The 21,692-nt window shown below is 41.7% G+C and overlaps 2 protein-coding genes across 2 annotated transcripts; one reads left to right on the top strand and one right to left on the bottom strand.

Annotated features, from left to right (window-relative positions):
* Positions 1-11,218: 11,218 nt before the first annotated feature.
* Positions 11,219-17,163, bottom strand: Vps25 (vacuolar protein sorting 25). Its single transcript, XM_080269177.1, has 5 exons — positions 17,114-17,163; positions 16,172-16,300; positions 15,811-15,915; positions 13,313-13,443; positions 11,219-11,893 (listed from the first exon to the last, which is right to left on the bottom strand). Exons 1-5 carry the CDS (start codon positions 17,161-17,163, stop codon positions 11,781-11,783), a joined length of 528 nt encoding a protein of 175 aa, XP_080125303.1. The 3' UTR covers positions 11,219-11,780.
* A 495-nt stretch (positions 17,164-17,658) lies between these two features.
* On the top strand, positions 17,659-21,270 carry LOC145395617 (PCNA-associated factor-like). Its single transcript, XM_080269185.1, has 3 exons — positions 17,659-17,694; positions 18,411-18,536; positions 21,003-21,270. The coding sequence occupies exons 2-3, from the start codon at positions 18,412-18,414 to the stop codon at positions 21,268-21,270; spliced, it is 393 nt and encodes a 130-aa protein (XP_080125311.1). The 5' UTR covers positions 17,659-17,694; position 18,411.
* Positions 21,271-21,692: the final 422 nt, after the last annotated feature.

Genomic DNA, 21,692 nt, shown 5'->3' with positions numbered 1-21,692 from the left:
TGGGTGGATGGAAGGATGCCAAATATATTCCCAAAATCCCCCATCCCATCAGAAAAAGAATCAATGTGTTTTTTTGGCAAATTTTTGAGGAGGGGGGGGCAAAATAGAAAAGATTTTTGATTTTTTTTTTGGTATATGGAGAGAAGAAAACAAAAATAATAGACATCTTGCTCTCACACTCGATCTCCATACCAGCTGGATGTCTGTTTATATTTATTGGAGCTCTTGGACATCATATACCTCTTGACATTCAGTGTTTTTGATGTCACACGATTCGTCAGGCTTTTACGCGCTGTCAAGCCTCATCTAGACATCAATGGAGGCTTCTAGATGACCTATGTGGACATCGCAAACTGTAGTCGTCGCTGTCTGGCCCAAAATTGATGTTATTGGAAAGACATCAATCCATCTGTCCCTCATATTGACGCCATTGCTAACCCACAGCCATCATTGCTACACTACACCCATCATTGCTACATTACAGCCATCATTGCTACATTACAGCCATCATTGCTACATTACAGCCATCATTGCTACACTACAACGGTTATTGCTACACTACAGCCATCGTTGCTAACCTACAGCCATCATTGCTACACAGCCATCATTGCTAACATACAGCCATCATTGCTACACAGCCATCATTGCTACATTACAGCCATCATTGCTACACTACAGCCATCATTGCTAAACAACAGCCATCATTGCTAAACAGCCATCATTGCTACACAGCCATCATTGGTAAACAACAGCCATTATTGCTACATTACAGCCATCATTGCTACATTACAGCCATCATTGCGAAATCCAGCCAAATGAAGATCCAAGATGATGATGATGATGATAGCGATGATGATGATGATGGTGATGATGATGATGATGACAGTGATGATGATGATGATGATGATGACGGTGATGATGATGATGATGATGGTCAGGCAGAAATCCCAACCTGCCAGCACCTATACCAGCTCTTCTCGGATCATTCGCGGCCTCGTCTCACTGCGTCTGGTCTCGCTAATCTCGTCAAGTGAAACTAATCTCGTCTGTCTGTAGAATTTTACTTCGAAAAATGTGGGGAAAAATATAGTAGTTTTTGGGGTCGTGTGTAAGTGGCTTTGGAGGTACTTAACACCATTTCCTCTGCTATTCATTCTGCTCAATCCCCGTCAGTATCCTTATGTGTGTGTCAGTGAGGCAGATTTTTTTTGTATTCAGAAATGTTCTATTCTGAGTTTTTGAATTTATATTTTGAGTTTAAATTTGAATTATAAATTTTTCAATCTCTCTCTCTCTCTCTCTTTTTTTTTTTTTTTTTTTTTTTTTTTAATAGACCTGAATTGAAAAGGGATTGAAAATGAAGGCTGCCAGAGATCAAGCAGCATGGATAATTGTGAATGTTGAGGGTACGGTTGTGAGAGGCAGACCGATAAAGACCTGGGATGAGGTCGTAGAGTATGACCCCAGGGATAAGGCACTGAGTAGGGAGGCTGCCAGAGATCAAGCAGCATGGTGTGGCCTCAGGGATTAGGGACTGAACAGGGAGGCTGCCAGAGATCAAGCAGTTTGGAGAGAGTGTGTCTTTAAGGATAAGGCACTGAGTAGGGAGGCTGCCAGAGATCAAGCAGCATGGAGCCTTCATAAACAATACAAAAGGAGAATTTTAATATGTAATAGGCAAAAATAAATCAATGAAACAAGAGATATAAGGAACACAAGAATGCAAGGTGTCATCAGCAGAATAAATCACTTAGGAAAAGGTGTTAGGGAGCCACGTATGGGACCCAGCATGTGCCGCGTGAAGTTCCGATCCCTTCCCTCTCTTCTCCGGTTTTTCGTGAAGTCATTTTGTGGATTTTCGTGTGTGTGTGTGAGTGACGAACAATATAAGTGACCCCCCAGGCAGAAACAGCCCACAGGTGGAGATGTGCTGCAGTGGAGACGCGAAGGTGATGATGGTGATGATGATAGTGATGCAGGAAGTAGTATAGATGATGAAAATGATGATAGTGATGATTTTGATGGAGGAAGACACTGAAGGTGGTGATGATAGTGATGCAGGAAGTAGTGTAGATGATGATGATGGTGATGGAAATAGTGATGTGGATAAAGTTATGATTAAGATGATGATGGTGATGATGATAGTGATGATTTTGAATGAGGAAGACACTGAAGGTGATGATGATAGTGATGAAGATGAGAATAAGAATGATGATGATGATGATAATGATGAAAATGATGATAATGATGATGATAGTGTTAATGAAGGAAATAAAAATGATGATGATGATGATGATAATGATGATGATGATGATGATGATGATGATGATGATAGTGTTAATGAAGGAAATGAAAAAGATGATGATGATGATGATGATGATAATGATGATGATGATGATGATGATGATGATGGTGAGGGTGGTGAACAAACGCAGACTGAAATATAAAAACAACGATGTATTTCCAAACGGCACGCCGGAACCCGTCTATCCTTAGCGTATTAACCCACAACAACGTCTACTTACCCCCCCTCGTGTGCGTGTGTGTCCGTGTGCGCATGTGTGTGTGTGCGTATTGGAGGGGGAGAGAGAAATGGAGAGGTCCGTGTACGTTCTATGTCTCCCTCTTCAAGCATGTGCGTTTACTAACCAGATTTCTTCCTGTCTTCTTGTTATCGTCTCTTTTGCTAGTCGTTTTGTGGCTTGCATTCTCTGCAGTTAAGGAAGCACCCTAACACCTCTTCCGTAGTGATTTATGCAGTGTATGGTGATATTTGAGTAGTAGAGGACAGTAAGGTTAAGCAAAATAAATCATTTAGGAAAGGGTGTTAGGGAGTATTGGAAGGATTCGTACAACACAGAGGATGGTAAGGTGTAAGAAGCAGAATAAATCACTTAGAAAAAGGTGTTAGGGAGCATGGGAAGGATTTATATAACACAGAAGACAGTAAGGTGTAACAAGCAAAATAAATCACTTAGGAAAAGATATTTGGCAGTATTGGAAGAAATTTATATAACACAGGACAGTAAGGTGTATTAAGCAGAATAAATCACTTAGGATCAGGTGTTAGGGAGCTTCCTTAACTGACGAGGCTGCCATCTTTTGTCTTCCATGCCTCGGTGAAAAACGTGTAATTTTTTGTATATGCAAAGACAGCATTTGCTTTATAATATTTAGGTGAATAATTATGAAAATATTATTATTATTATTATTATTATTATTATTATTATTATTATTTTTGTAAACACAGGTAAAATTTTAAGCCTCAGATATATATATATGTTTTTGTTTTTGGCTTAATAATTTTGAAACATTTTTGAATTTCTGTTGAACACTGTAAGCTTATAGACAGTTACTGTTTATGGCTTGAATTTATTAGTTCTGTTTACCTCTGTCTATCTATCTATATCTATCCATCTATCTGTCTGTCTGTCTGTCTGTCTTTGTATCTGTCTGTCTGTCTGTCTTGCCAAACGCCTTAATCCTGTAAGGGGTGGCCACAAACAAATTGCCTCCATGTCACCCTGTCCCCTGCCATTTCACTGCTCTGCTTCCAGCTCACACCCCCCTCTCTCATATACCTCTCCACTCCATCCCTCCATCTCATCCTTGGCCTCCCCCTCCACCTCACTCACATACACTCTTCTAGTTAGTCTCTCATATACCTCTCCACTCCATCTCATCCTTGGCCTCCCCCTCCACCTCACTCACATACACTCTTCTAGTTAGTCTCTCATATATCCACTCCATCCCTCCATTTCATCCTTGGCCTCCCCCTGCACCTCACTCACATACTCTCCTAGTTAGTCTCTCATATACCTCTCCACTTCATCCCTCCTCCTCATCCTTGGTCTCTCTCTCTACCAAACTCACATACGCTCTTCTGGTTAGTCTCTTGTTCCCCATCCTTCTCTCCAGTTCCCTCTTGTGTTCTCATCAGGTAAGGAAGCTCCCTAACACCTCTTCCTTTGTGATTTATTTTTGAATATGGCTGGTTAATATCCTTCTGTTATGTATGCAGAGTATGGCGATATTGGAAGGATTTATGTAACACAGAAGAGGACAGTAAGGTGTAATAAACAAAATAAATCACTTAGGAAAAGGTGTTAGGCGATATTGGAAGGATTTATGTAACACAGAAGAGGACAGTAAGGTGTAATAAACAAAATAAATCACTTAGGAAAAGGTGTTAGGCGATATTGGAAGGATTTATGTAACACAGAAGAGGACAGTAAGGTGTAATAAACAAAATAAATCACTTAGGAAAAGGTGTTAGGGAGCTTCCTTCATGAGCGAGAATACCGACCTCTATGAAGCAACGAAATAGGAGGGAGAGAGGAGAGAGAGAAGTGGGGGGGAGACAGACAGACACAGATGATGAGAGTGTATATGTATGAGAAAGACAGACAGACAGACAGGCAGTTAAACAAATGGAGAGAGACAGACAGACAGACAGACAGAGAGCATATATATGAAGCATTTTTGAGTTCTTTGAGGAAACAGTTCAAATTTTTCAATTCGTTTTTGAAATTCGAATGACATATGGCTTCCATCTCATTTATTTTATTATTATTATTATTTTTATTATTATTATTTTTATTATTATTATTATTATTATTATTATTGAAGGATGACAGTTGGGTGTGGAGAACGAGGGGTATTATCGGACTGACCGACCTTTATATTTAAAAATCAAATTGTTTTTTGGTCTTCATTTGAATTTATAAAGGAAAAAAAGTTATATATGAATCCCGTCCCTTACAATATATTCCAGACTGACTATTGTATATAATTTTTGTTTTTTCAACATGCATTTTTTGACTGACATAAAAAAATCACTTACTATTCTGTTTACATTTTCAGTTATGAGGAAAATAAATGGTTATATATTTTAGCCTATCCCTCAGTATCTCTATATCTATCCATCTATCTATCTATCTATCTATCTGGGCTGGATATTACAACAAAGGATAATTGAGAGTTTACACTATTTTTCCTGTGGCTGTCATGTATATAAAATTCAATTCATTTTCCTATATAGTTTTTGGTTTATCATTTTCATTTCTCAGTGGTTTTAAAATTATCTATCATTCTCCCAGTCTGCCTATTTATTTATTTATTGTCTATCTATCATTTTCTCTCCGCCTGATGTACTGTATCTATCTGTGTATCTGTCTAGTTATCTATTTATATATATTTCCAATCTATCTATCATTCCCCCATCCATTTTCCTGACACACATATACTTAGACTCAGTTATTTTCCTATACTTTCCTGGTCTATCTGTCTGTCTATCTACCTATCTATCTATGCATTTATCTATCTATTTCCCAGTCTATGTATCTTGACAATTACAAGTGCAATGATGGATGTCAGAGGCAGTGGCTGGCTCCCGGAAGCCACTGTGGTGTAAACAGTTCAACGGCTATTGTGAAAGTATTGTAAATGATTCAGCTGGTATTGTAAATCAGCTGTAAACGATTTGACACATTGTAAAAGATTCGGGGAATATTGTAAATGATTCTGCTGGTATTGTAAATCACATGTAAACAATCCGACACATTGTAAAAGATTCAGCTAAGATTGTAAATGATTCTGCTTGTATTGTAAATCAGCTGTAAATGATTTGACACATTGTAAAAGATTCGGGTAATATCGTAAATGATTCTGCTGGTATTGTAAATCAACTGTAAACGATTCGATGTATTGTAAATGTTTCGGGTAATATTGTAAATGATTCTGCTGGTATTGTAAATCACATGTAAACTATTCAACACATTGTAAAAGATTCAGCTAATATTGTAAATGATTCAGCTGGTATTGTAAATCATCTGTAAACGATTCGACATATTGTAAAAGGTTCGGCATGTATTGTAAGATTGTAAATGATTCAGCTGGTATTGTAAATCATCTGTAAATGAATCAACACACTGTAAACGATTCAGTAGCTGTTGTAAAAGTATTGTAAACGAACTGACTGGTAACGAATCGACATGTAAACTAATCACATTGTAAAAGATTGGATGACTGTTGTAAATGATTCAGCAGCGGTTGTAAATTGAGTGTAAACGATCCGACACATATTGTAAAAGACGGGACTGGTATTGTAAATGATTCAGCCGTGTAAACTATACTCTTTTCACCCTAACTTGGCCCAAAATCTCCCCTCCTCATTGAGTTGTAGCGACAGATTAACACTGGCGCTAGTCATGAAGAAGTGCCCTGGAATAAACTGCAATAGGACAGACGTTTGGGTCAAGTGAATGTGAAAGAAGTATAGTAAGAAAGTGGGATATTTTTAGCTTGTTGGTTAAGGAAGCTCCCTAACACCTTTTCCCAAGTGATTTATTTTGCTTATTGCCCTTCACTGTTCCATTCTGTGTTTCATAATTCCTAAACCCTGACACCTTTTCGTAAGTGATTTATTTATTTATTTTTTTTTTTTACACCTTACTCTCCTCTTCTGTGTTAAATAAATCCTTCCAGTATCACCTAACACCTATTCCTAAGTGATTTATTTCTTCTGTGTTATGTAAATCCTTCCAATATCACCATACTCTGCATCAGTAAGATACAAAAGGACATTACCCTGCCACGTCCAGAAATAAATCACTCGGGAAAAGGTGTTAGGGAGCTTCCTTAACTGGTGAGAAGCTGATGTAAGTGTTCATCCTCTCAGCACATTCTCCTGATTGATTTATCCTTCAGTTACCAGCAGTGATTTTCATACAGAAGGCTTGCGTCTTTCACAGGGGGGTTAATATCCCATGAAAATCCACACACAAACAACTTTCCATAGTAATAAATCCCTTCAAAATTAATATTACTCCCATGGCCAGGATTTCTCTATATTATGTCCTAAAATACCCTTCTAGTGTCCAAAGTTTAAATCTATAATGTCCTAAAAATCCATATGTAGTGTCCAAGATATCACCAGCCATTGCAGGCCAGTGTTTGAAAATTTGAAATGATTTAACGGATTTTTGAATTCTTTGAAAGCCCTAAACTGTTGTATTTTGTGATGATTTACCCACATGAGAGAGAGAAAGAGAGAGAGAGAGTCTATCTATCTATCTATCTATCTATTGCCAGACACCATAATCCCATAAAGGGTAAATTAAATATTGCAGAAATTGATAACTTGTTGCAATATGTTGATATTTTGATTCAGTCATTGCACAGGCTAAACAGTTTTCAAAATTAACATGGATATTGTACCAAGACCATATTATTATTATTATTATTATTATTATTATATTATTATTATATTATTATTATTACAATTACTATATTATTATTATTATAGCAGCTGTTGAATCTGGTACACTGTGTGGTTCCCAGCCCCTGCCATGACACCAGTAAATACAAAGTTAAAACATTTACATACGAACCTTAAGTGTTTACGAATGAGCCTAAAGTGTGTACGAATGAACCTAAAATGTTTACATGTGAACCTAAAATGTTTACATGAGCCTAAAGTGTGTACGAATGAGCCTAAAATGTTTACATGTGAACCTAAAATGTTTACATGTGAGCCTAAAGTGTTTACATGAGCCTAAAATGTGTACGTGTGAGCCTAGTGTTTACATTCTCCGTGTGTCGGCCTCGGAATCCAGCTCTGATTATGTCCAATAGATACAAGTCATAATAAACAACCTTTTTTTAATCTATTTACTCTGTTTGTATGATCTGGTGGTGTAGTGGATAGAACGTCCCAGGTGGAGCTTGCATAGGTTTGAATTTGAATCCCGGTTTGAATTTGAATCCCAGAGTTGACTTTTTTCAAACTGCATCATGCCGTAAGGGGACATAGGCTGGTTATCTACTCTTAAATGTACAATACTAGACTACCTTAGCCTAGCCTCAGCACCCTACTCCTCAGAGGGCCTGTGTGGGGTGGGTCGTAACGATTTTTTACTTACAGCGTCAAGAGAAAGTTGTCGTTTTTGGAAGACACTGAAAATGAGGACGAATGTAAACGAAGGAATGATAGAATGGCGTTAAGGTACAGGAAATAATGGAGCAATAGGGGACAAAATTAAAGCATGGAGGACATTTTGGGACAGAAATATAGATAGATGGACATTTTAGGGGAAGATTAAAGATAGATGAACATTTTAGGACAGATTTAAAGACTGAAGGATGGGAATAAATGTTGAACGACATAGAGAGAAGGAATAAAGTTACAAGGACATTTTAAAGGATAGAAGTAAAGGCTGAAGGACATTTTAGGGAAGAAATAAAGTTGAGAGGAGATTTTCAAGGCTAGAGATAAAGCATAAAGGGCATTTAAGGGACAGAAATAAAGATTGGAGGACATAGGGTGGTCATAAAGGCTTAAGGACCTTTTAAAGGATAGGAAAAAAGCCTGAGGAACATTTTAGGACAGAAATAAAGGCTTAAGGAGATTTTAAAAGATGGGAATAAAGTCTAAGGGGACATTTTAAGAGAGGAATAAAGGCTTAAGGTCATTTTAGGGTGAAGTAAAGCCTTTAGGACATTTAACAGTACAATTAACAACAGAGGCTGGTGGCTGTCTATAGCTTTTTAACAATCACCTCACTGAATCAGATATGTTATTCTCAGTACAAGTTTACGGAAAGGCACCGGTTATATGTCACCGGTTTTATATCACCGGTTTGTTGTCACCGGTTAAATATCACCGGTCTTGATGGTCCTTTGGCTGGTGGGTCCACAGTTACCGAACGAATCACCCAGTTGAAGTTGCTAAGTTGCATTGCTGGCTGTTGATTTGAGCTGCTTTCCCCTCTCTGCCCCCTCCCTTCTTTCTCCCTCTCTCCCCTCTTCCCTTCCTCTCCCTCCTCCTTCCCTTCCTCTCCCTCCTCCTTCCCTTCCTCTCCCTCCTCCTCCCTCTCGCCCCTCTTCCCTTCCTCTCCCTCCTCCTCCCTCTTGCCCCTCTTCCCTTCCTCTTCCTCCTCCTCCTTCTCGCCCCTCTTCCCTTTCCTCTCCCTCCTCCTCCCTCTCCCTCCCCCAAAGTACAAGATAAGTGGTTGGTTCTGAGTGCTGAGGGAGCCTTCACCTGCTGGCACTGATAATACCAAACAGAGTCACTGCCTGGTTCTACACATCTCCCTCCTGTCCCTCCCTCTCCCCTGAAAGATGAATGTTGGACAGCAGGACATCCTCAGCCTGCAGTCCACTGGGTTCCCCTTCAGAGGAAAGTGGGACACAGCTACAGCATCACAGGACCAGATATGTGCTAAAAAATTACAGGGAAATTAACTTCCAAACTTCCACTATAAACTTGATCTGCGTTTCTTCATCAGTTTTTCCGCAGTACGTTTATGGAAGATGTTGTGCAATGTTTCCGATAGTCTGCCGATGTTTTCCCCCGCAAGGTGACATATACTGGTGTCTTTCTGCGTCGTTTTCCTTTGCCCGAGTGAGAACCCACGTACGAACGAAGGGGCGTCGCGTCGGCTCACTTGTTCCGCAGCGGCTAGCACAAGACTGGAAGGAAGCTTTTTAGACGATATTTGCCTTATATATAGTTAATATTAACGTCTGGTTTTTTATATATGACGTGTAATGTTAGAGGAGAGTAAATCAATCCTGTGCGTGTGTGTCGAACATAACAAGGTACTTTTTCTCACCCCATTGTAAAAGTAGGTTAGGTTTGTATGAAAATAAAAGCTATGCTACTTTGTACCGGCTTTTACTAATCCATCGTTTGTCGAGGGTGGCAGCGATCATCCACTCACCGCATGTAGTGCTCCTTAATTTTTCCTTCACCTTTTTCAGTCTTCCTTCCTTCCTATATCTTACCATCATCCACTCACTTGATGTAGTGCTCCCTGATTCTCCTTTCACCTTTATCATTCTGTGTCTGTCCTCCTTTTTTTTCCTATTTCTTACCATCATCCACTCACTTGATGTAGTGCTGCCTACTTCTTCCTTCACCTTTATCATTCTTTTTCTGTGTCAGTCCTCCTCTCTTGCTATTTCATATCATCATCCACTCACTTGATGTAATGAAAATGGGGCTTGGTCTCCCCTTCCACGAAGGATCTTCAGAATATCTGTCTATTGCCAGATGCCTTAATCCCATAAGGGGTGGCCACAAACAAATCACCTCCATGTAGCCGTCCCCCACCATTTCACTGCCCTGTCCCCAGCTCAACCCCCTCTCTCATATACCTCTCCACTTCATCCCTCCACCTCCTCCTCCTTGGTCTCCCTCTTGCCCTTCCTCCTCACTCATGTACACTCTCCTCATCAGTCTCTCATATACCTCTCCACTCCATCCCTCCATCTCATCCTCGGCCTCCCCCTCCCTCTTCAGAAAATATAATCTTTACACAGTGCTTGGATCCAATGCTCTTTAAGAAGGATATGGAAAGAAACCAACTGCATCTAAAACAGTTTAATATAATGACTGATGAGGCTTAGGGATAACTATGTAGGCAAACACTTAACCTTCTCAGTGTGATATTTATTCAATTAATTCTTGCTTCCTGACGAGGACATTAAACAGCTTCGACTTTGTCCTCTCGCTCTATCAGTACTCTCTCTCTCTCCCTCTCTCAGTACTCTCTCTCTCTCTCCCTCTCTCAGTACTCTCTCTCTCTCTCTCCCTCTCTCAGTACTCTCTCCCTCTCTCAGTACTCTCTCTCTCTCCCTCTCTCCTTCTCTCAGTACTCTCTCTCTCCCTCTCTCAGTACTCTCTCTCTCTCCCTCTCCCTCTCTCAGTACTCTCTCTCTCTCTCCCTCTCTCAGTACTCTCTCCCTCTCCCTCTCTCAGTACTCTCTCTCTCCCTCTCTCAGTACTCTCTCTCTCTCCCTCTCTCAGTACTCTCTCTCTCTCCCTCTCTCAGTACTCTCTCTCTCCCTCTCTCAGTACTCACTCTCTCCCTCTCTCAGTACTCTCTCTCTCTCCCTCTCTCTCAATCCTCCTTCCTTTAAAACACCCCATCTCATCCAACACATTCCCCGGAAAACAGCAAGACTTTATCTATCTATCTATTGCCAGACACCTTAATCCCATAAGGGGTGGCCACAAACAAATCACCTCCATGTAGCCCTGTCCTCCCCCATTTCACTGCCCCTCCCTCATCTCACCCCCCCCCCTCTCTCATATACCTCTCCACTCCATCCCTTGATCTTACCCTTGGTCTTCCCTTCCATCTTACTTATACACTCCTTGTTAGTCTCTCATATGCCTCTCCAAATGTACATTACAGACACCTGGAAACTCTCTCCCTCTCTCTCTCACACACACACACACACACACACACACACACTTCCTAGCTACTGAGAGTCAAGTTTAAAATATTCATACCAATGCACATTTAAATCAAAACACAAGAATTACAAACCATTTATTTCTTGGCAAATATTCTTAAGTCCTGAAATTTGCTGCCCTGATGAAGTTACATGGGAATTATTTATCTATTATGAAGTTTATCTATCTATCTATCTATAGCCTTAATCCTGTAAGGGGTGGCCACAAATAAATCACCTCCATGTCACCCTGTCCCCTGCCATTTCACTGCCCTGCTCCCAGCTCACACCCCCCTCTCTCTTATATACCTCTACACTCCATCTAACCTCTAGAAAGTTGCATACAATAATTACATAGTGTTCATCATCATCATCATCATCATCATCATCATCATCATCATAGGTAGAAACAAGTCAAAATGGTGACATGGTAGGAGTCCTCTCGTAATGAAGGAAAGTAATGAGTCAAAACGCGCTGAGTGGTGCCTAAGACCTCCAAGCAGGCGGAGTGATGGTTTTGACTTCCAAGATGGCCGCCCTCAGAGGAACTTCACGCCCTGGTTGTCCCCGAAATCCATCAGTTCAACCTTTCCCGCCACCTCCAGCGCCCTCAGTGCCTTCAGCAGGATGTCACCGTCCAGACCATGAAACTCTGAGGAGAAAAGAGCCATTGTCCTCACCATTAATGATCATCACTCTTGTTCTCCTCCTCCTCCTCATCATCATCACCTTCATCATCATCATCATCACTGTCTTTGTCCTCCTCCTCCTCCTCATCATCATCATCACCTTCATCACTATTCTTCTCCTGGTCATAACATCATTTTTCTGCTGTCTCTCTCTAAATCCTCCCTTTCTCTACGACTCTCTCTCTCTCTCATTCCTCCTTTCTCTACAACTCTCTCTCTCTCATTCCTCCTTTCTCTACAACTCTCTCTCTCATTCCTCCTTTCTCTACAACTCTCTCTCTCTCATTCCTCCTTTCTCTACAACTCTCTCTCTCTCATTCCTCCTTTCTCTACAACTCTCTCTCTCTGTAAACCCTCCTTTCTCTACAACTCTCTCTCTCTCTCATTCCTCCTTTCTCTACAACTCTCTCTCTTTCTCATTCCTCCTTTCTCTACAACTCTCTCTCTCTCTCATTCCTCCTTTCTCTACAACTCTCTCTCTCTCTCATTCCTCCTTTCTTTACAACTCTCTCTCTCTCTAAACCTTCCTTTCTCTACAACTCTCTCTCTCTCTCATTCCTCCTTTCTCTACAACTCTCTCTCTCTCTCATTCCTCCTTTCTCTACAACTCTCTCTCTCTCTCATTCCTCCTTTCTCTACAACTCTCTCTCTCATTCCTCCTTTCTCTACAACTCTCTCTCTCTCATTCCTCCTTTCTCTACAACTCTCTCTCTCTCATTCCTCCTTTCTCTACAACTCTCTCTCTCTCTCTCATTCCTCCTTTCTCTACAACTCTCTCTCTCTCTCTCATTCCTCCTTTCTCTACAACTCTCTCTCTCTCTAAACCCTCCTTTCTCTCATTCCTCCTTTCTCTCCAACTCTCTCTCTCTCTCATTCCTCCTTTCTCTACAACTCTCTCTCTCTCTCTCATTCCTCCTTTCTCTACAACTCTCTCTCTCTCTCTCTCTCTCATTCCTCCTTTCTCTACAACTCTCTCTCTCTCTCATTCCTCCTTTCTCTCCAACTCTCTCTCTCTCTCATTCCTCCTTTCTCTACAACTCTCTCTCTCTCTCATTCCTCCTTTCTCTATAACTCTCTCTCTCTCATTCCTCCTTTCTCTACAACTCTCTCTCTCTCTCTCTCTCTCATTCCTCCTTTCTCTACAACTCTCTCTCTCTCTCATTCCTCCTTTCTCTATAACTCTCTCTCTCTCATTCCTCTTTTCTCTATAACATCCTTCCTTTTCATCACTGCTCTCTTTTCCCCCCCAACTCTCTCTCCCTCTCTCTCTGTCTGTCTGTCTGTTTCCCTGTCTCTGTCTCTCTCTTTTTCATCCTCTTTTGCTCCCCCCCCCTCTCTGTCTCTCTCTCTCTTTTTTTTTTTCTCTCTCTCCCTCCACTCACCCTGGCCAGCTGTCTCGTCACCCTGTGTAATCTCAAACAGCGTACACACGGTATTGATCCGGCTGCTGTCTTGCGCCCACGAATAGATCTGTTGACCCCACTCCCTTGCACTGCGCCAAAACAAATACCCTCTGAAAGACAACAGAATTATTATCATCATAATTACTATTATTATTATTATTATACAAGAGGGGAAGAAGTCAAGAGTGAGAGCAGTGGAAATGAGTTACTTGAGAGGAGCATGTGGAGTGACGTGGAGGGACAGGTTGACGAATGAAGAAGTGAAGGAACGTTGTGGTGTGGATGTGGATGTGGTTGAGAAGATTAGGAGAAATACACTGAGGTGGTTTGGACATGTGGAGAGAATGGAGAATGAAAGACTGACTGAGAGGGTGTATGTAGGTGAAGTGGAGGGAGGGAGAGGGAGGGGTAGACCGAGGATGAGGTGGAGATGAGGTATAAGAGGGAGGGGGCAGCATGTGGAGTGACGTGGAGGGACAGGTTGACGAATGAAGAAGTGAAGGAACGTTGTGGTGTGGATGTGGATGTGGTTGAGAAGATTAGGAGAAATACACTGAGGTGGTTTGGACATGTGGAGAGAATGGAGAATGAAAGACTGACTAAGAGGGTGTATGTAGGTGAGGTGGAGGGAGGGGTAGACCGAGGATGAGGTGAAGGGATGGAGTTGAGAGGTATATGAGGGAGGGGGGAGTGAGTTGGGGGGAGGGTAGTCAAATGGTGGGTGACAGAGCGACTTGGAGCCGTTTTGTCTGTGGTCACCCTTTGCGGGATTAGGGCGTCGGGCTATAGATAGATAGATTATTATTATTATTATTATTATTATTCTCCTCCTCAGAATACATTATATCATCAGGAATACAACAAACTTAATATGATCATTATTATTATTTTTATGGAGGAGAAAAGGGAAGAAGGATCTTGATAGATAGATAGATAGATAGATCTTTCTTCTCTTCTCCTCCTCCTCCTCATCATCATCATCATCATCATCCTTCTTCTCTCTTCCTCCTCCTTCTCCTCGATATCATCATCATCATCACCAATTTTCTCACTCTTCCTCCACATCATCATCATTTTCATCTCTCTCTCTCTCTCTCTCTAAGCCTGAGGACAACAACCACTATAAATAACACACAACCACACAATCTATCTATCTATCTATCTATTGCCAGACACCATAATCCCGTAAGGGGTGGCCATTTGACTTTGAGTTAGTTGTTTTACGGGGAGGGGCACTAACCCTCCACCAACCCACTTGTTGACACGTAGGCAGCACGTATGGTTTGGTTATATGGTTACCACCCAGCGTTGTAAATGGTTTCTTGGCTTACAGGGAACCATTTGGCTTGTCACTCAATGTAAAGCCACCTGTAAAGGAAAGAAAAGCAATAAGAAGTGACAGGAAAGATGGGAGAAATAGGAAGAGAGGAGGACAGGCACAGAAAAAGAATGATAAAGGCTAAGGAAGAAGTAGGCAGCACTACATCAAGTGAGTGGATGATGGTAAAGAAATAGGAAGAGAGGAGGACAGGCACAGAAAAAGAATGATAAAGGCTAAGGAAGAAGTAGGCAGCACTACATCAAGTGAGTGGATGATGGTAAGAAATAGGAAGAGAGGAGGACAGGCACAGAAAAAGAATGATAAAGGCTAAGGAAGAAGTAGGCAGCACTACATCAAGTGAGTGGATGATGGTAAGAAATAGGAAGAGAGGAGGACAGACACAGAAAAAGAACGATAGAGGCTAAGGAAGAAGTAGGCAGCACTACATCAAGTGAGTGGATGATGGTAAGAAATAGGAAGAGAGGAGGACAGGCACAGGAAAAGAATGATAAAGGCTAAGGAAGAAGTAGGCAGCAGTACATCAAGTGAGTGGATGATGGTGAGAAATAGGAAGAGAGGAGGACAGGCACAGAAAAAGAATGATAAAGGCTAAGGAAGAAGTAGGCAGCACTACATCAAGTGAGTGGATGATGGTGAGAAATAGGAAGAGAGGAGGACAGGCACAGAAAAAGAATGATAATGGCTAAGGAAGAAGTAGGCAGCACTACATCAAGTGAGTGGATGATGGTGAGAAATAGGAAGAGAGGAGGACAGGCACAGAAAAAGAATGATAAAGGCTAAGGAAGAAGTAGGCAGCACTACATCAAGTGAGTGGATGATGGTGAGAAATAGGAAGAGAGGAGGACAGGCACAGAAAAAGAATGATAATGGCTAAGGAAGAAGTAGGCAGCACTACATCAAGTGAGTGGATGATGGTAAGAAATAGGAAGAGAGGAGGACAGGCACAGAAAAAGAATGATAAAGGCTAAGGAAGAAGTAGGCAGCACTACATCAAGTGAGTGGATGATGGAAAGAAATAGGAAGAGAGGAGGACAGGCACAGAAAAAGAATGATAAAGGCTAAGGAAGAAGTAGGCAGCACTACATCAAGTGAGTGGATGATGGTCGCCACCACACAAGAACGGACAAAACATTACCGCGTTTTAGTTTTGTCCGTCCATTCCAAGTTGCCCCGTTTGGCCAATTCGTCCAACACCACACGGATGCTGTCGGCCGGTAGCGCTCGGCTGATTGATGTGTTCCTGTATGGCGATCATCAATATCATCAATCATTACTATCATCATCATTATCATCACCATTACCATTACCATCATCAACATTATTATTATTATTATTATTATTACTATATTATCTTCACCCTCATCATCATCATCATTATATGTGTCATCATGAACATTATTATTATTATTATTATTATTATTATTTTCATCATCATCAATCAAATCCTTGCTTTTACATCATCATCAACTCTCCCCCCCCCTCTCTCTCTCTCTTACCTAAACACAGTCATGCTGGGAGCCTCGGTGACGTCAATCTGTGTAATGTTATTCTTGCGAGCCCAGGCCACCACCAGCGAGCACCAGGCGTCAAGCTGGGTCTTACGCACGTCAACATTTGGCTGTAGACTGAGGGGTGATGTTATAGGAATCATATTAATATCTTGCTAAATATCACACACACACACACACACACACACACATATACACACACACACACACACACACACACACACACACACACTACCGAATGAAATAGTGTGTGCCAAAACAATTCACAAATTTAAGGATATGTACGATAAATATGGTCTAAGACACGGGACAGTACGAGCTTGACTCATTCCTGTAAAGATACAATTAGGTAAGAACACACACACACACACACACACACACATACACACACACACACACACACATACACACACACACACACACACACACACACACACACACATTACAAAAACTTCAGTCCACCCATTACTTTAGTCTTACAGAAAAAAGCAAAGAGAAAATATGAAGAGACAATAACTGGAGTAGGCTTGTTGATCCACGGCAGAGCTCCCATAAGAGTGTGGCTAAACTACTAGAATAAGACAAGGATAGCAAACTCAGAGATAGGAAGCCAGGCAATTGCTTCTCCCCCCTAAAAAAAAATATATATTAATTTGGCTACCAGTTACGATGTGGGGAGGTGGAGGTAGTGTCTTTCGCCATTTTATTCGTATTATCTTCAAGTAATTATATATAGCCATGGTTCAGACAAAGATACGGTAGTGAACACGCGTCATTTGGTGGTTTATTCAGGGAGGAAAGGCCCTGATTAGCAACCCAAAATACAGCTTAGTGACAGGGTAGAGGCACACGGCAGCATACACAGCATTTTCTTATACTATTCCGGTACATTCTGACTCGGGGAACACCGTCCTAAATGCCGCTGCTTACGTGAAAAATGGAGGAAATGAATATTGCCACGGCCACTCAAACTCAGTCATTTTCACGGACTCAGACTGGGGAAAGTAAGTGACTGACGCTCACGGTCTCTTGAAAATTCATCACTTTTCCTACTTTTAAGTCCCTATGCGAAACAAATCACTAAATTTGAAAGGAAATTAACAATGGTCAGATATTCTACTCTAAATAAGCTTGTGGCGCCCATTGCTTTAGTATTAAAAGGGTATGAGGATAAGGAAGCGATATGGCTGAGCTCCAAAAAATCCAGGACGTTGTTGTTGTTATCAGCACACGACAATTTTTTTTTCCCAGGAAGAAAGATTATATAATACTTTGATCACCCTGCAAAAAGTAAATAATGGTTCCTTGCCCCCCAAAAAGATTATTTATGATTTTTCTTTTTTTTTAAGGATGATAAAAGAGAGAGACTGAGAGGGAGAGAAAGGGAGAGAGAGAAAGACCGTCCCCGAGGCAAGATAGGCTAAAATTTCCCGCGCTTTTGAAGGTTTGTTATTATATGTGAGCTGGACTGAGGTGGCTTCCCTCCTCTATCCTCATATTTACCTCTAAACGTAAGTAAATAATTTAAAAACCTGTACATATAGTGACTAGAGACTTTAAATATTGGATGCTAGCGAAAAATAATCCCAGGAGCAGTTTAATAAAGCTACGTTGCTGCCAAACTCAAGGTGGCATCTCAGTAAGCATTTGTGTTCCAGGGTGATAGATTTGTAGATTGAATTTTGCATGCATATATTTGATGTATTTTGAACTATAAGTAAGTGTTTATGTTATGTGTCCCACCTGTTTTCAAGCACTAGATTTTCGTGGGGAAGTTTTGTCTTTTTCCAGTATTATTTAGGCACGGGAAGTTTGCATTCTTGGACAGGCGAGGTCATTCAGATTTTATTTCTAACCTGGTCAACACAAATAAGAGCCAAGTTCTTCCCCTTCATTGCACACACACACACACACATTCCTGTAAAGATACAATTAGGTAAGAACAATTAGGGAAGAACACACACATACACACACACACACACACACACACACACACACACACACATTCCTGTAAAGATACAATTAGGTAAGAACAATTAGGGAAGAACACACACACACACACACACACACACACACACACACACACACACACACCACATACACACACACACACACCACATACACACACACACACACACACAGGGTAATTAGTTGTCATAGTGGATTCATGTAACAGACTAGTCAATGTTTTAATTATTTATATATTTAATTTTCTTTGCCCCCACAGGATGGTGCGAACGCGTGCCGATGCAGGTGCTACCAAAGTGGCCGGTGCAAAGGCTCCCCGGAAGGTGCTAACCCCAAGTGCTGGATCCAGTGCTATGGTTAATTCACCTATCGGCAAGGGGGCCAGGTGAGGCAGGATTGGGGGCGGTTGTGTGTTTTGGCTTCACTGTATTCAACATGCTTGCGTGCATCGGCCTTGGTCACCTAATGCTGGCTCTCCATGCTGCTCAATCTCTGGCAGCCTCCCTGTTCAGTCCCTTAACCCTGAGGTCACACTTAATGACCTCGTCCCAGGTCTTCTTGGTCTACTCCTCATAACCCCGCCCCCAATATTAACACTTCTCACCTTCCTCACCCAATTATCATCCCCCATCCTCTCCACATGTCCAAACCACCTCAGTCTACCCCTCCTCATCACAAACCATCTCAGTCTACCCCTCCTCATCACAACAGCAATACACTCCAGTCCCATCCTTCCTCCCAAACCATCTCAGTCTACCCCTCCTCATCACAAACCATCTCAGTCTACCCCTCCTCATCACAAACCATCTCAGTCTACCCCTCCTCATCACAACAGCAATACACTCCAGTCCCATCCTTCCTCCCAACTCTTCCATCGTAAACCCAGCCCCCCCAGGCCTCACACTCAGGGACGCACTGCACATCCACCTAATCATTGTCATTTCTGTACGTTTGAGCCTGTGAATATCCTCTTCCTTTACTGCCCAGGTCTCACTACCATACAGCATTACACTCCTCACTACCATACACTCCTTACAACCATACAGCATTACACTCCTAATACATGCTGCATAAATCACTTGGGAAAAGGTGTTAGGGAGCTTCCTTTACTGCCCAGGTCTCACTACCATACAGCATTACACTGCTCACTACCATACACTCCTCACTACCATACATTACACTCCTCACTACCATACAGCATTACACTCCTGACACATGCTGCATAAATCAGTTAGGAAAAGGTGTTAGGGAGCTTCCTTTACTGCCCAGGTCTCACTGTCATACAGCATTACACTCCTCACTACCATACAGCATTACACTCCTGACACACACTGCATAAATCAGTTAGGAAAAGGTGTTAGGGAGCTTCCTTTACTGCCCAGGTCTCACTATCATACAGCATTACACTCCTGACACACACTGCATAAATCAGTTAGGAAAAGGTGTTAGGGAGCTTCCTTTACTGCCCAGGTCTCACTACCATACAGCATTACACTCCTGACACACACTGCATAAATCAGTTAGGAAAAGGTGTTAGAGAGCTTCCTTTACTGCCCAGGTCTCACTACCATACAGCATTACACTCCTGACACACACTGCATAAATCAGTTAGGAAAAGGTGTTAGGGAGCTTCCTTTACTGCCCAGGTCTCACTACCATACAGCATTACACTCCTGACACACACTGCATAAATCAGTTAGGAAAAGGTGTTAGGGAGCTTCCTTTACTGCCCAGGTCTCACTACCATACAGCATTACACTCCTGACACACACTGCATAAATCAGTTAGGAAAAGGTGTTAGGGAGCTTCCTTTACTGCCCAGGTCTCACTACCATACAGCATTACACTCCTGACACACACTGCATAAATCAGTTAGGAAAAGGTGTTAGGGAGCTTCCTTTACTGCCCAGGTCTCACTAACTTACAGCATTACACTCCTCACTACCATACACTCCTCACTACCATACAGCATTACACTCCTCACTACCATACACTGTCATACACTCTTCACTACCATACAGCATTACACTCCTCACTACCATACACTACTATACACTCCTCACTACCCTACAGCATCACACTCCTAACACATACTGCATAAATCACTTACAAAAAGGTGTTAGGGAGCTTCCTTTACTGCCCAGGTCTCACTATCATACAGCATTACACTCCTCACTACCATACACTCCTCATTACCATACAGCATTACACTGCTCACTACCATACACTACTATACACTCTTCACTACCATACAGCATTACACTCCTAACACATACTGCATAAATCACTTACAAAAAGGTGTTAGGGAGCTTCCTTTACTGCCCAGGTCTCACTACCATACAGCATTACAACTGTATTACATCTTTATTATTATTATTATTATTATTATTATTATTATTATTATTACTGCTGCTACTACTACTACTACTACTATTATTGTTACTGTTATTATTATTATTATTATTATAATTATTATTGTAAAGTGCAGTGGATGTGGATGTGGTTGAGAAGATTAGGAGAAATACACTGAGGTGGTTTGGACATGTGGAGAGAATGGAGAATGAAAGACTGACTAAGAGGGTGTATGTAGGTGAGGTGGAGGGAGGGAGAGGGAGGGGTAGACCGAGGATGAGGTGGAGGGATGGAGTTGAGAGGTATATGAGGGAGGGGGGGGGGAGTTGGGGGGAGGGCAGTCAAATGGTGGGTGACAAAGCGACTTGGAGGCGTTTTGTCTGTGGCCACCCTTCGCGGGATTAGGGCGTCAGGCTATAGATAGATAGATTTTTATTATCACTATTACTGTTATTGTCTCCTGCTCTTTCTCTTACTCATCGCATTATTTCGTGGGCAGATATTCGGGTGGGAATTCGTACAACCCACAGCCAACCCCGTCCTGGCAGAAAGGCATCAATACGTTCTTTAAGGAAATCCCGAAGCCACAGGTGGGCGAGGGAAGCAGTGGCAGCAACGAAGAGGCCGAGGAGATGGAGACCCACGACTCACCGGCGGAGGAAGAACGCTCCTCTCCCTCTCCAGTCAACGATCCGTCCTCTCCAGTCAAAGCCAGTCAATCGGAGCAGTTTGAGAAGAACGGAATGATTTCGGATGATGAAGATTAGGTTGTAGGTGTAAGATTGACCCTCTCGATTTGAACGTTCATCCACTGTGTTCTTCGTTCACCCCAGTTTAAGATCATTGTTCACTCTTTATTCTCCTGTTATACGTTGTTCATCTTGAAAGAAGAACGCCCCTTTCCAGCCACTTGATTTGTCGTGTTATTTGAGTTACTGAAGAACAGGGAGGTTGATGATGATGATGATGATGATGGTGGCGGTGGAGATGATAACGATGGTGATGATGATGATGATGGTGAAGATGATGATGATTTGACTTCTGATATAAAAAGTGTTATTTGAGTTATTGAAGAACAGGGAGGTTGATGATGATGATGGTGGCGGTGGTGACGACGATGATGATGATGATGATGAACAATTATCAAGGCCTGCATATTTTGTATTATTTTTATTACAAATTACTATCC

The sequence above is a fragment of the Coenobita brevimanus genome, chromosome 32, assembly GCF_032717465.1.
Source record: "Coenobita brevimanus isolate Jiangsu-jjx chromosome 32, ASM3271746v2, whole genome shotgun sequence".
Classification (NCBI taxonomy): domain Eukaryota; kingdom Metazoa; phylum Arthropoda; class Malacostraca; order Decapoda; family Coenobitidae; genus Coenobita; species Coenobita brevimanus.
This window is presented reverse-complemented; position numbering and strand designations above follow the sequence as displayed.